Raw genomic sequence first — 15,481 nt, 5'->3', positions numbered from 1 at the left:
TCAAGGGTTTCACCCGCTGCACTGGTGTACTAGACGCTAGGTTAAAGGAGTTCACCCACTGCACTGATGTACTGGACGCTAGGTTCATGGGGTTCACCCGCTGCACTGGTGTACTGGACGCTAGCTTCAAGGGGTTCACCCACTGCACTGGTACTGGATGCTAGGTTCAAGGGGTTCACCTGCTGCACTGATACTGGACACTAGATTCCAGGGGTTCACATGCTGCACTAATGTACTGGATGTTAGGTTCAAGGGGTTTACTCCATTATCTGGAACACGAGACGCTTGATACTCACGCTGCCACTGGAGCCCAGATCTCCCCCCTTTTGGTCTTATCCTTCCGTTTTGCTACACTACGTCCGATTACTCGTTTGACCACACCTGACTGCGACCGGGTTGGAAATACCACCGGTTTTGCGAACTACCTGATTTGTTGTCCTCTAATACAGCCCTGAAGAGTCACATCTTGACATGGTGTGACGAAACACGTGTCGGCTGATTTGTTTTTCTGTTGTACTGATCAAGTTGAAATATATTACATCTCAACTATAACCATGGATGTTGACCTCCGTCATTTCTGATATGAACAGTGGTTCTATACGTTTGGTTTGACAAGTAAAACTCTTAATATACTGTATACATGTGCACAGGACTTTGAGCTAGGTTCAAGGGGTTCACTCACTGCACTGATATACTGGACGCTATGTTCAATAGGTTTACCCGCAGCACTGATGTACTGGACGCTAGGTTCAAGGGGTTCACTTTCAGCACTTGTATTGGACGCTAGGTTCAAGGGACTCACCCGCTGCACTGATGTACTGGACGCTAGCTTCAACGGGTTCACTTTCAGCACTTGTACTGGACGCTAGGTTCAAGGGACTCACCCGCTGCACTGATGTACTGGACGCTAGCTTCAACGGGTTCACTCACTGCACTGATGTACTGGACGCTAGGTTCCAGGGGTTCACTCACTGCACTGATGTACTGGATGCTAGGTTCAAGGGGTTCACCCGCTGCACAGGTGTACTGGAGGCTAGGTTGAAGAGGTTCAATCACTGCACTGATGTACTGGATGCTAGGTTCAAGGGGTTAACCCGCTGCAATGATGTACTGGACGCTCGGTTCAAAGGGTTCACCTGCTGCACTTGTGTACTGGACGCTAGGTTCAAGGGGTTCACTCGCTGCACTGGTACTGGACGCTAGGCTCAAGGGGTTCACCTGCTGCACTGGTGTACTGGACGCTAGGTTCAAGGGGTTCACTCGCTGCACTGGTACTGGACGCTAGGCTCAAGGGGTTCACCTGCTGCACTGGTGTACTGGACGCTAGGTTCAAGGGGTTCACCCACTGCACTGGTGTACTGGACGCTAGGTTCAAGGGGTTCACCTGCTGCACTGGTGTACTGGAATGCTAGGTTCAAGGGGTTCACTCGCTGCACTGGTACTGCACGCTAGGTTCAAGGGCTTCACTTGCTGCACTGGTACTGGAAGCTAGGTTCAAGGGCTTCACTCGCTGCACTGGTACTGGAAGCTAGGTTCAAGGGCTTCACTCGCTGCACTGGTGCTGGACGCTAGGTTCAAGGGGTTCACCCGCTGCACTGGTGCTGGACGCTAGGTTCAAGGGCTTCACTTGCTGCACTGGTACTGGAAGCCAGGTTCAAGGGCTTCACTCGCTGCACTGGTGCTGGACGCTAGGTTCAAGGGCTTCACTCACTGCACTGTTGCTGGACGCTAGGTTCAAGGGGTTCACCCACTGCACTAATGTACTGGACGCTAGGTTCCAGGGGTTTACATGCTGCACTGATGTATTGGACACTAGGTTCAAGGGTTTCACCTGCTGCACTGGTACTGGACGCTAGTTTTCAGGGGTTCACATGCTACACTGATTTACTGGAGGCTAGGTTCAAGGGGTTCACTCGCTGCACTGGTGTATTGGACGCTAGGTCAAGGGGTTCACCTGCTGCACTGGTGTACTTGACTCTAGGTACAATGAGTTCACCTGCTGCACTGATGTACTGGACGCTAGGTTCAACGGGTTCACCCACTGCATTGATGTACTGGATAATAGGTTCAAGGGGTTCACCCGCAGCACTGATGTACTGGACGCTAGGTTCAAGGGGTTCACCCACTGCACTGATGTACTGGACACTAGGCTCAAGGGGTTTACCCACTGCACTGATGTACTGGACGCTAGGTTCAAGGGGGTCACCCACTGCACTGATGTACTGGACACTAGGTTCAAGGGGTTCACCCGCAGCACTGGTTCTGGACGCTAGGTTTAAGGGGTTCACCCACTGCACTGACGTACTGGACGCTAGGTTCAAGGGGTTCACCCTCTGCACTGATGTACTGGACGCTAGGTTCAAGGGGTTCACCTGCTGCACTGGTACTGGACGCTAGGTTCAAGGGGTTCACTCGCTGAACTGGTACTGGACGCTAGGTTCAAGGGGTTTACTCGCTGAACTGGTACTAGACGCTAGGTTCAAGGGGTTCACTTGCTGCACTGGTACTGGACGCTAGGTTCAAGGGGTTTACTCGCTGAACTGGTACTGGACGCTTTGTTCAAGGGGTTCACCTGCTGCACTGGTGTACTAGACGCTAGGTTCAAGGGGTTCACTTGCTGCACTTGTACTGGACGCTAGGTTCAAAGGGTTCACCCGCTGCACTGGTACTGGACGCTAGGTTCAAGGGGTTCACCCGCTGCACTGGTGTACTGGACGCTAGGTTCAATGGGTTCACCTGCTGCACTGGTGTACTGGACGCTAGGTTCAAGGGGTTCACCTGCTGCACTGGTGTACTGGACGCTAGGTTCAAGGGGTTCACCCACTGCACTGGTGTACTGGACGCTAGGTTTAAGGGGTTCACTCACTGCGCTAGTGTACTGGATGCTAGGTTCAAGGGGTTCACCCGCTGTACTGGTACTGGATGCTAGGTTCAAGGGGTCACCCGCTGCACTGGTGTACTGGAATGCTAGGTTCAAGGGGTTCACCCGCTGCACTGGTGTACTAGACGCTAGGTTGAAGGGGTTAACTCGATGCACTGGTACTTGACGCTAGGTTCAAGGGGTTCAACCGCTGCACTGGTGTACTGGACGCTAGGTTCAAGGGGTTCACTCGCTGCACTGGTGTACTGGACGCTAGGTTCAAGGGGTTCACCCTCTGCACTGATGTACTGGACGCTAGGTTCAAGGGGTTCACCTGCTGCACTGGTACTGGACGCTAGGTTCAAGGGGTTCACTCGCTGAACTGGTACTGGACGCTAGGTTCAAGGGGTTTACTCGCTGAACTGGTACTAGACGCTAGGTTCAAGGGGTTCACTTGCTGCACTGGTACTGGACGCTAGGTTCAAGGGGTTTACTCGCTGAACTGGTACTGGACGCTTTGTTCAAGGGGTTCACCTGCTGCACTGGTGTACTAGACGCTAGGTTCAAGGGGTTCACTTGCTGCACTTGTACTGGACGCTAGGTTCAAAGGGTTCACCCGCTGCACTGGTACTGGACGCTAGGTTCAAGGGGTTCACCCGCTGCACTGGTGTACTGGACGCTAGGTTCAATGGGTTCACCTGCTGCACTGGTGTACTGGACGCTAGGTTCAAGGGGTTCACCTGCTGCACTGGTGTACTGGACGCTAGGTTCAAGGGGTTCACCCACTGCACTGGTGTACTGGACGCTAGGTTTAAGGGGTTCACTCACTGCGCTAGTGTACTGGATGCTAGGTTCAAGGGGTTCACCCGCTGTACTGGTACTGGATGCTAGGTTCAAGGGGTCACCCGCTGCACTGGTGTACTGGAATGCTAGGTTCAAGGGGTTCACCCGCTGCACTGGTGTACTAGACGCTAGGTTGAAGGGGTTAACTCGATGCACTGGTACTTGACGCTAGGTTCAAGGGGTTCAACCGCTGCACTGGTGTACTGGACGCTAGGTTCAAGGGGTTCACTCGCTGCACTGGTGTACTGGACGCTAGGTTCAAGGGGTTCACTCGCTGCACTGGTACTGGATGCTAAGTTCAAGGGGTTCACTCACTGCAGTGGTGTACTGAACGCTAAGCTCAAGGACTTCACCCACTGCACTGGTGTACTGGACGATAGGTTCAAGGGGTTCACCTGCTGGACTGATGTACTGGACGCTAGGTTCCAGGGGTTCACATGCTGCACTGATGTACTGGACACTACATTCAAGGGGTTCACCTGCTGCACTGGTACTGGACGCTAGGTTTCAGGGGTTCACATGCTGCACTGATTTACTGGACTCTAGGTTCAATGGGTTCACCCGCTGCACTGGTACTGGATTCTAGGTTCAAGGGGTTCACTCGCTGCACTGGTACTGGATGCTAGGTTCAAGGGGTTCACCCGCTGCACTGGTGTACTAGACGCTAGGTTCAAGCTGTTCACCTGCTGCACTGGTACTGGACTCTAGGTTCAATGGGTTCACCCGCTGCACTGGTACTGGATTCTAGGTTCAAGGGTTTCACTCGCTGCACTGGTACTGGATGCTAGGTTCAAGGGGTTCACCCGCTGCACTGGTGTACTAGACGCTAGGTTCAAGGGGTTCACTCGCTGCACTGGTACTGGATGCTAGGTTCAAGGGGTTCACCCGCTGCACTGGTGTACTAGATTCTTGGTTCAAGGGGTTCACTCGCTACACTTGTACTGGACGCTAGGTTCAAGGGGTTGATCAGCTTCTCCAAAGTGAAATCCTTCAGTTTGCAGCCATCACTTGCACAAGGAGAGACCACAACTCTGACAGCGGGTCAGTGAGGTGTAATATCTCGTTTGGGGGCTGAACAGACCACAGCTACTTCCCCTACTCCTTGTAACTGCATGTTCAGAGCCACTCACCGTTCTCTTTGCTGTATTTCCAGATAAAGTAAGTGAGAGGGACAAGGACCCCTATCAGAGCGACCACACCCACCATCAGCACCACCATTGGTGCAGAAACTGGAGAGAATTCATCTGTAAGGAGAAAAAAACACATTACTCCACAAATTTAAATTCAAGCTCAAGAGCAAAAGAGAATAACTGAGAGTAAAGGCTCAAACATTGAGAGAACAGAATTAAGTATTTTATCCTCTATTCACCATATTGGAAGGAATAACCTTCTAGCAAGGAGGATTAGAACCCAGGTCCAGATCCAAATGTTTATAATGATTCTGTTCCCACACACCACCTGGTCTAAGATGGTGGAAGGCACGAGCCTGTATGGGGGCTCTCCCAAGTGGGAGGAGCATTGCACAGAGGCCTGGGAAAATATTAGGGGCCTGGCCATATGGGGGAGCAGTGCATGCTCATTACGTACTCTAAGTGGGGTCTGGTTGTAGTTGTACTCACGGCTCCCTCCTTTGGCTGACAGAATCACACAGACCTACGCAGACCCACACAGACACATGTAGACCCAGGCAGACCAGCACATAACCACACAAACCCGCAGAGACCCACGCATACCCAAACAGACCCTGCAGACCCATGCACATCCACACAGACCCACAGAGACCAACAGATACCCACGCAGACCCATACAGCCCCGCAGAGACCCACACAGCCTCACGCAGTCCAACACAGACCCACACAGTTCCATGCAGACCCACACAGACCAATGCAGACCCAAAAAGACCCACACAGCACCAGGGACCTGGCCATGCAGGGGTAGCATTGCATGCTCACTTCATTCTCTAAGCGCGGTGCATGAAAAGGGTATGCTTGTGTTCACAGCTCGTTCTTTTGAATGGAAGACCCGCACAGCCCCATGCAGAACCACACAGCCCCATGCAGAACCACACTGACCCACACTGATCCACACAGACCCACGCAAGACCCATGCAGAGCCGCACAGACCCAAGCAGACCCACGCAGACCCACAAAGACCCACATAGACCCACACAGACCCACGCAGACCCACAGAAACCCACACAGACCCATGCTGACCCACGAAGACCAACGCAGACCCACACTGATCGACACAGACCCACACAGACCCACGCAGACCCACACAGACTCATGGAGACCCATACAGACCCACACTCACCCACACAGACTCACGCAAGACCCATGCAGAGCCACACAGACCCAAGCAGACCCACGCAGACCCACAAAAAGATGCACATAGACCCAGGCAGACCCACACAAACCCACAGAAACCCACACAGACCCACGCTGACCCACGCAGACCCACACTGATCGACACAGACCCACGCAGACCCACAGAAACCCACACAGACCCATGCTGACCCACGCAGACCCACGCAGACCCACACTGATCGACACAGATCCACACAGACCCAAGCAGACCCACACAGACTCATGGAGACCCATACACACCCACACAGACCCACACAGACCCACGCAAGACCCATGCAGAGCCACACAGACCCAAGCAGACCCACAAAGACCCACATAGACCCACGCAGACCCACGCTGACACACAGAAACCCACACAGACCCATGCTGACCCACGTAGACCCATGCAGAACCACACTGATTGACACAGACCCACACAGACCCACGCAGACCCACACAGACTCATGGAGACCCATACAGACCTATGCTGTTCCATGCAGACCCACACAGACCCACATAGACCCATGCAGACCCACATTGACCCAGGCAGACCCACAGAAACCCACACAGACCCACACAGACCCACGCACACCCGCACAAACCCACACAGACCCACGCACACCCACAAAAACTCACACAGACGCCCCCAAAACCCATGCAGAGCCACACAGACCCAAGCAGACCCACACAGACCCACAAAGACCCACATAGACCCACACAGACCCACGCAGATGCACAGAAACCCACACAGACCCATGCTGACCCACGCAGACCCACACAGACCCACCCTGATCAACACAGACCCACGCAGACCCACGCAGACCCATGCAGATCCACAAAGACCCATGCAGACCCACACAGACCCACATAGACCCACACAGACCCAAGCAGACGCACAGAAACCCACACAGACCCATGCTGACCCACGCAGACCCACACAGACCCACACTGATCAACACAGACCCACGCAGACCCACGCAGACCCACGCAGACCCATGCAGACCCACACAGACCCATGCAGACCCACACAGACCCATGCAGACCCACACAGACCCATGCAGACTGTTATATCTTGAGTTTCCCTGCTGCTCAGCTGGTATGCATGTCATGTGGAATGTTGGGTGATTGGTATGTGAGTAGCTTATGAATGTCAGTTGAGTGAGGGCTGAGCAGCAGGACAGCTGCTCCTGATGGGGTTTCCTTTCTATCTTAACTAATTAACTTAATAAAAGTAACTTGATCAATCCTACTTGAAGTATCCATCTTCTCACTGATTACAACATTTTGGCGACATTTGGGGACTGTTCTGTAAAGAATCAACGCGTGCAACTTAAAGGAAGAAGACTATATAATGGAAACTTCATTGGAACCAAGGAGAGAAGAAAATGGAATAAAGAAACGGTAGCACAGAGGTACTGTTGAAGAGGAGAAAGGAAAACTAGAGGTAAAAGACTTTAAATTTGGATGAAAAGTGTGTGTGTAACGCTGGCTGGCAAACAAACCCCATCAGTGACCCGGACATCGGTCGCCCTGAAACCAAGGTTTGCCAGATCGAACAGAGAAAATCTTGTTTAAATTACCAGCAGCAGTGTGGAGTATCACTGTGGTCTGCATGTGTCAGTTTAAAGCATCTTGGCAAGGCAGAAAGGAATAGCGCTGTGACTGTTAAAAAAAAAAAAACTTTGGCAAGGCACAAGGGATTAGCGCTTTGGGATTAGAAACTTTGATCTGCGTGTTGGCAGTGCGTGAATATTTATGAAAAAAGGAAGAAATCGGCACATTGGTAGAATGCGGTGACTTCGAGCATTTATTTGAAATTAAAGTAGAAGGGTGGCTCGAGCGGAGAGGCGCGTGCCAACAAAGAACTCATGGTTGGAATCCGTGGAATGGTGCTGTGCGTGGAGGCATCCTTGGAATCCTGAGAGCGGCGCAGCAGGAAGCGGAGGCGGCGTAATTACGTCGCAAAGAAATGTGGTGGACATCTTGGAAAAGGCGTTGCTAGGCAACCCGGTCCGTAGAAGAAACGGGAGTTTTATTGAAGTGTTAGTTGCTGTGAGAGGAGAAACGAGGAGCGGGGTGAGGAAATGGTAAAGCCTACGCTCATGTGTAGTATTCAAAAGAAGTATGCAAAAAAAAAAGCGAGTTTTTTTTAAGCTGGCATATATTAGTGACTTTTCGTTTTCAAAGAATAAGAAGGGCTTTAGGGAAAGAAGGAGAGAAACAGAAAAGTGCGGAGTACTTTGTGTGGTGGCATCTATTTACTTATTAAAAAAAGACAGCCAAGGAAGTTTTGGAGGAGGAAGGAAGTGACAGTGTGCAAAGGAGGAGTCAGGAAAATGTCCTAGTGATGAAGAGGATCTACGCTGGGGACAAATTTGACAAACAACAGTGTGGACAAATTTCGGTTGCAGTGTTTAGGATGTTTCCAGTTTGAGTGGTGACTGTCTGGGAACGTGTTTGGTGCAATGCTAAGGGAGCATGAGGATGGGTGCCGGCACTAAGATTTGTTTCTCATTGCTGTTGTGTGTGATTGCAGATCTTATTTGGTTGTGTGTGGTGAGAGTTGACTGTGGTATAGTTCCTCAGTATGGTGTGGTTTGGTGGCAGGTTAAAAGGTCACTCATTGGTTTGCGTTTGTATTAGTTGGCTGTGGTATAGTCTCTCGGTATGGTTGAGGTTTGGTGGCAGGTATGGAGGTCACTGTGGTTTTGGGTAGGTGTGTAGGATGAAGATAGTTGTTCATTTCAGGAAGTAATGCGGAATCCTTTTTGGACTGCAGTGTGCGGGATGTGTTAAAATATTTTGTTTGTGTTGTCCATTTGTACTTTGGCGCATTGTTTTAATATCTTTGACTTTGTGTACTAGAGTGCATTTTATTGACAACTATTTTATTGCTCTATGCAATTGTACCCATAATGAAGGGAGATATGTTATATCTTGAGTTTCCCTGCTGCTCAGCTGGTATGCATGTCATGTGGAATGTTGGATGATCGGAATGTGAGTAGCTTATGAATGTCAGTTGAGTGAGGGCTGAGCAGCAGGACAGCTGCTCCCGATGGGGTTTCCTTTCTATCTTAACTAATTAACTTAATAAAAGTAACTTGATCAATCCTACTTGAAGTATCCATCTTCTCACTGATTACAACACAGACCCCACACAGACCCACAAAGACCCACACAGACCCACGCAGACCCATGCAGACCCACACAGACTCATGGAGACCCATACAGACCTACGCTGCTCCATGCAGACCCACGCAGACCCATGCAGACCCACGTAGACCCACAGGAATCCACACAAACCCACACAGGCCCACAAAGACCCACATAGACCCACGCAGACCCACGCAGATCCACCCAGACCCACCCAGACCCATGCAGACCCACACATTACCAGGGGGCAAGCTGCTGTGCCACTTTAGGACAGTCCCGTCTCTATAGGGTCTTTAGCATCTCCACGGCAGACGAAGGGCCTGGATTAGATCTTGGCGTCGGGTTAGTTCATCACAACGGTGACGGATGTACCGTCCGCTGAAATATGAATCCCAATGTATCCGATGGGATATATATTTGGCCAGACCGGATATACATCACCGCTGTGACGGAGTAACCCGTCCGCCAAGATCTCAATCAGACCCTAAACCTGTAAAACGATGGAGACTTACAAAGCATCTCCTCTCTTAGATGGCGCCAAGCATGGGTACCCTCCCAGTAAAAACAGGATGGCTAGACAAACGTTAAAACCTTTCCCCTTTGGATGTGTGATGTGCATGTTATGTTATGTTATGTTATGTTTTTGGATTTGTAAAGTGCATGGCTGCCCCAGCAAAGGGGCGTCCCAGCGCCAGATCCACAGATTGCCAGACTGAGCATAGGGAGCAAAAAGTGGGTTATTCAGGGAAGAGCCAGGTCCTAACTGCTCTCCTGAAAGCCCCATGGTCCTGAATTTGGAAGTAGGGCAGGATTTCGGGAGGGCAAAAAGGTTCCGGGCAGGGGCGTTCTGCACCTTCTGAAGCTGGCTGATGCCACCTTTATTAGCTTCCACGTAAAGGGGGTTACAATAATCTAGTCTGGAGGGGATAGTAGATTGCATGATTGTCTGGCGTATTTGAGCATCGAAAAACCAGAGTAGAGGCTTTAGCCCGCATAAAAGGCCAAAGCAGCTGCCAGCCACAGATTTTGTCTGAGCCTGAAAGAATACTGATCTCGGATTTGCTCGCGTTCAGCTGGATACAGTTGTCTGCCATCCATACCGCAATGGCCATCATGTTGTTTCAAAACTTGGTGATGCGTTGGTCAGATGTGTTAGATAAAGAGATCACCAGCTGGGTGTCATTAGCGTATGAGACCATAGAGAGGTGCTGGATAGCATAGAGCAGCACACAAGCAAAGTCGGAATTAAATGAAATAAATAAAAGACGTTTCCTCAAGAATGTCATTGTGAAAACAGCATTTTAAAGCAAAGCGACCCGGCAGCCTTTTTTCCAGACTCTTTTAAAACCTGTTTGCTATGAAAGGGGGAGCAGGCTATGATTGTACCGTGCTCTGAGCGTAGAATCTTAAGGTCCCTTAGTCTGTTCCTTACTTCCCTTGCCCACCTCGTCTCACTGCCTTGGATCTCATCCCAAGAAAGTTTAGAGACCTTTGCCGCTTCAAAGCCGACTGAGAGTTTATTAACTCCTTCGGTGCTCATGACGAGCCCAGCTCATCATGAGTCACAGTAGAGCTGTGCTCATGTCTAGCTGGGCTTGTCATAACGGCTGTGCGCCGCCCATGCGCAATTGATTCCCCGCCTGTGCGGGCAAATTAATCAGTGGGCGGGGTCGTGACGAGCACAGCTTGTCATAAGCACAGCTCCACTGTGACTCACAAAGAGCTGGGCTCATCATGAGCACTGCGGCGCACGCTCACCCCCCACCCACACCGCCCGCGGGGGAATTACCGATGCAGCGGAGGGGTTAAACAACCACCAGCAGGTTCCAGGAGGTTAGGTGTAGTTCCCTCCTTATACCCTGGACCATGGTGCTTGGTGGGAGCGACAGAAGCCTTCTGAGAACCAAACTGTGCAACTGATCCCACTCACAGGAATAGTTTGTAGTAGACAAAAGGTTCACTCACAACAATTCACGATTCCATGTAAAAGAGTAAAACATCTTCTAGAGTCCAATCTTTAAATCTTCGTCAATCCTGGAGTCCAGAAGCCATTGCTTGGATCTCACCCATTATCCCCTCTCCCACCCATCGTCCCGCCTTCGCTACTGTGGTCATATTAGAACTTCACGACCCTCTATCAAACACTAAATCTAAGACCTGGTCAGGAGCACTTGTCCCTTTCTGAAGACTTACCCGCCGTAGAGATGTGCACGACGTGTTCCTGCTGAGTGAGGCGGTTCCTCATCAAACAGGACACATTCTGGTGGGATTTTGATTTCATGACGATGGTGATGGCCCCGTAGAACAAGCCGTCTTCATCTGCAGCCCATGTGTCGCTGAGCGGTGGCAAGGAATTCTTGTTCACATCCTGCCATACGGCGTCTGGCTCTGGATACCACCCTGAAGATTTACACGCGACCCGGATCCCTCCATGGTCATAGTGATCAATGTGGACGTGGGGGATGGAGCCGAAGCCTTCAAGGAGGAAAAGAAAACATAGAAACTCAATCATATTCAGTCAGTGGTTGCACATTACGAAGTGATGGAAGCAGCAGCTTCACATTAACGGAATAAGGTTATGAGGCGCACCCAGTATAGATATGCCTGCCGGATGCAAATGTCCAAATATATATTGATAGAGATATTTAAAACGTTTCCATGACCTCCATATTCTATTGTTCAACGCAAGCCACATCAACGCCCAGTACCCCGTGCCAGCCACAGGCATCAACAGACAGCATAGAATTCACCCCCATGACTTTGGCATCCCTCCAAGAACAACTGTGATCCCTTCCTGCCAAGGCGGCCAAGTGACCCACACCGGGATTCAGGCCAAAGGGCAAATGCATCTAGAAGGACCCTTGGATTCTTGTCCATCATCGCATGCTCCTTATCTGCTTTCTGAAATACCCTCAGTAAGGGAGCTAGTGGTGAAACGTTTGCGAAATTACATGAAAACCTCACAAAATTGCACTTTTTCAGCAAATGTGGTTTGACAGTGTTCCAGGGGACAAAATTTATACTAGGCCAAAATACAAGTGAGATCATGTATTTATTTACAGGACTCTTTCAGCATGAATCAATTAGAAATGCAAAACTTCAAGTAAATTTTGGAGCAAATGTGTTTTGACAGTGTCCAGTAAATGTAACAAATTTCATACAATGCGAGCTTCAGAAAAAAAACATAATGTAGATTTGCCGCAGGATCTAGGTTTGTCTCCCTCTGTTTGTCTTCCACTATCTTCTACTGTATGGAGTCCATACAGAGCCCGGAGACCAGACTCTCAGGTTATGGCCTGTTAGACGGACCGGGAGGGTCGGCCGAGGTTACGGGGAGAGGTCTCCAGGGAGAGCCGTCTCCAACGACTGTACAGATGAATAACTTCCCCCCCACAGACGGACACCACACAAGACTGAAGGTTAACGAGACTTTATAGGCAATTCTTAGGTTACGATGATATGGTACAAGGAGGTCTGGACTCAGGGGTCCCCTCTAGCTTAGTCTTTGGTTGAGGAAAAGGGGAGCGGGACAGTCTTTAGTTACCGGTGAGTCCAAAAATAGCTCTCAATCCTTGAGCTCGGCGTTCTTGATGATCGGGCCGTGGAGGAGCCAAGCAGGTCCCGAGATGGTCGGATGAAAGATGACGGTCCGCGGCGGAGCCTGCAGGTCCCGATGAAGATGACGGTTACAACGGTCCGCGGCCACGCCAGCAGATCCGGACGACGATGAAGGAAGAAGGTTACGACGGCTGTGGCAGCGCCACCAGGCAGGATGATGGTGCACAGGACAGAGCTACGGCAGCGCCAGTAGTCCGTTCAGGATGAGTTCCTCTTTACGTCTCTCGACTCCAAGATACAACTGCCTTCCTGCTCTGGAGCTGCCCCAGTTATAGGGCTGGCGTGCTTTGATGTCCGGACCCTCGCACTTGGGGGTCGGGGGGTCCGGGATGCGGGATTCCAGACACCCAGCAGGGGGGTGGGGCCAGCGCCCGGGGAGGCGATGGGCGAGCGGCACTTGGCGGGGGGAGCCATCGACACCTCTTTCTCCCATTGACTTGCCAAGTAGCCCGCTCACCTCCTGGGTGGATGGTGGTGCCGAGATGTCTGAGGCCGGGCCAGGCCCAGGGTCGGGGTCGATCGGGGGCCAGGCGACCTCGTGGTGAAGTGTCCAAGATGGCGGTTCAGGTTGGCCGCGTGGGCCGGCAGTGGACCGGGCCCACGAGGTTAGCTTGCTTCGCAGGCAGGGGTTCTGAGAGGGCAGCAGATGTACAATGATGATGCGTGGTACTGTCGTGGCGGCTCTCGGGCCTGGTTGAGCTGGGGGAGAGCGGCCCTTCATGTGGCCTGTCCAACATGCGTCCCCCCCAGCTGAAGGCGGGGAGAGTTACCCATCTTCTTGGGGACTCTCGTCGTCGAGGCGGAAAAACCGGGACAGGCCGTCTGCGTTGGCGTGGTCCGGTCCTGGCCGGTGTTCGACTGTGAAGTCCATACCTTGCAAGGAGATGGACCAGCGCAGCAACTTTGGGTTTTCCCCCCGCATATGCATCAGCCACTGCAGGGGTCGGTGGTCGGTCTGCACCCGGAAGTGGGTGCCAAAAAGGTAGGGCCGGAGCTTTTTGAGGGCCCATACCACTGCGAAGGCTTCTCTCTCTATGGTGCTCCAGCGTTGCTCCCGGGGTAGGAGCCTCCGGCTGATGAAGGCCACGGGTTGATCAAGGCCTTCGGTGTTCACTTGGGACAGGACCGCCCCAATGCCCTGGTCGGAGGCGTCCGTCTGGACGAGGAACTCCCGGCTGTAGTCGGGGGCCTGGAGCACAGGAGCGGAACACATGGCGGCCTTCAATTGTTCGAATGCCGTTTGACACTCTGGGGTCCAGTTCACTTTCTTTGGTTGATTCTTTGACGTGAGTTCCGTGAGAGGCCCCACTATGGTTCCATAGTCTTTTACAAACCTTCGGTAATAGCCTGTGAGGCCCAGGAATGCTCGTACCTCGGTTTGGGTGATAGGGGGCTGCCAGTCCTGGATGGCAGCAATTTTTAGCTGTAGAGGGGCCACTAGGCCGCTTCCCACCTGGTGCCCGAGGTAGGTCACAGACCCTTGTCCAATTTGACATTTGCTGGCCTTGATCGTGAGGCCAGCTCGTTGAAGGGCTTGCAGCACTGCTCGGAGGTGGTGGAGGTGTTCGGTCCAGTGGTGGCTGTACACAGCGATGTCGTCTAGGTAGGCGGCGCTGAACCCTTCGAGCCCCGCCAGGACCTTATTGACGAGCCGTTGGAAAGTCGCTGGTGCATTTTTCATGCCGAAAGGCATGACCGTAAAATGATAGTGGCCATCGGGGGTGGAGAAGGCAGAACGTTCCTGTGCTCGGGGTGTGAGGCCGATCTGCCAATACCCTGCTGTCAGGTCGAAGATGCTGAGGTAGCGGGCAGCTCCCATTCGGTCGACCAGTTCATCTGCCCGGGGGATGGGATGTGCGTCCGTCCGGGTGACCTCATTCAGGCCCCGATAGTCGACACAGAACCGGAGTTCTGGGGTGGTTCCGGGGGCGGCTGCTTTGGGGACCAGCACGACCGGGCTGGCCCATGGACTGTCTGAGGGCTCGATGACCCCGAGCGTGAGCATCTTGGCCACTTCCGCCTGGATGCAGGTCCGTACCCGATCAGGTACGCGGTAGGCCCGGTGGCGGATAGGAGGGCTATCTCCGGTGTCCACATCGTGCACACACCAGGACGTGACACCTGGGGTGAGGGAGAACAGGCTGGCGAACTGTGACAGGAGGGCTTGGCACTCTTGGCGTTGTTCTCTGGTGAGGGTCTCCGAGAGGCGGACCCCATCTACGGAGCCGTCTTGCTCCTGGGTCCGCAGGAGGTCAGGGAGAGGCTCGGAGTCGTCTTCAGCCCCGTTGTCTGTGGCCATCAGTAGGCTGAGTTCGGTTCGTGCAAAGTGAGGTTTCAGCCTGTTGGTGTGGAGGACCCGGAGTGGGTTCCGGGAGGACTCCATATCGATCAGATAGGTGGCAGGACCCTTGCGCTCGATCACCTTGAAGGGCCCCGTCCATTTGTCTTGGAGAGCGCATGGTTCTGTGGGGGACATTACCCATACTTGTTGCCCCGGCTCGAATTCAATGGATGAGGCGTTCTGGTCATACCATTTTTTTATATCCTCTTGACTGGCCTCTAGGTTGGTTTTTGCTAGGTCTCTGAACCGCTGGGACTGGTTGCGGAGGGTGAGGAGGTACCGGAAGACGTCTGGAGGGTTCTTGGCCGGAGGCATCTCCCA

The 15,481-nt window shown here is 52.4% G+C and overlaps 1 protein-coding gene across 2 annotated transcripts in view; it reads right to left on the bottom strand.

Annotated features, from left to right (window-relative positions):
- LOC147725207 (butyrophilin subfamily 1 member A1-like) overlaps nucleotides 1–15,481 on the bottom strand; it is a 109,326-nt gene that overhangs the window by 49,838 nt on the left and 44,007 nt on the right. For both annotated transcript variants that reach the window (XM_086966549.1, XM_086966550.1), the window contains exons 4-5: nucleotides 11,395–11,676; nucleotides 4,834–4,947 (exon numbers count right to left, since the gene is read on the bottom strand). In XM_086966549.1, coding sequence (XP_086822675.1) covers nucleotides 4,834–4,947; nucleotides 11,395–11,676 — 396 coding nt within the window. The remainder of the gene's footprint in view (nucleotides 1–4,833; nucleotides 4,948–11,394; nucleotides 11,677–15,481) is intronic.

This window comes from Lissotriton vulgaris, chromosome 4_1, assembly GCF_964263255.1.
Source record: "Lissotriton vulgaris chromosome 4_1, aLisVul1.2, whole genome shotgun sequence".
NCBI classification, from domain to species: domain Eukaryota; kingdom Metazoa; phylum Chordata; class Amphibia; order Caudata; family Salamandridae; genus Lissotriton; species Lissotriton vulgaris.
This window is presented reverse-complemented; position numbering and strand designations above follow the sequence as displayed.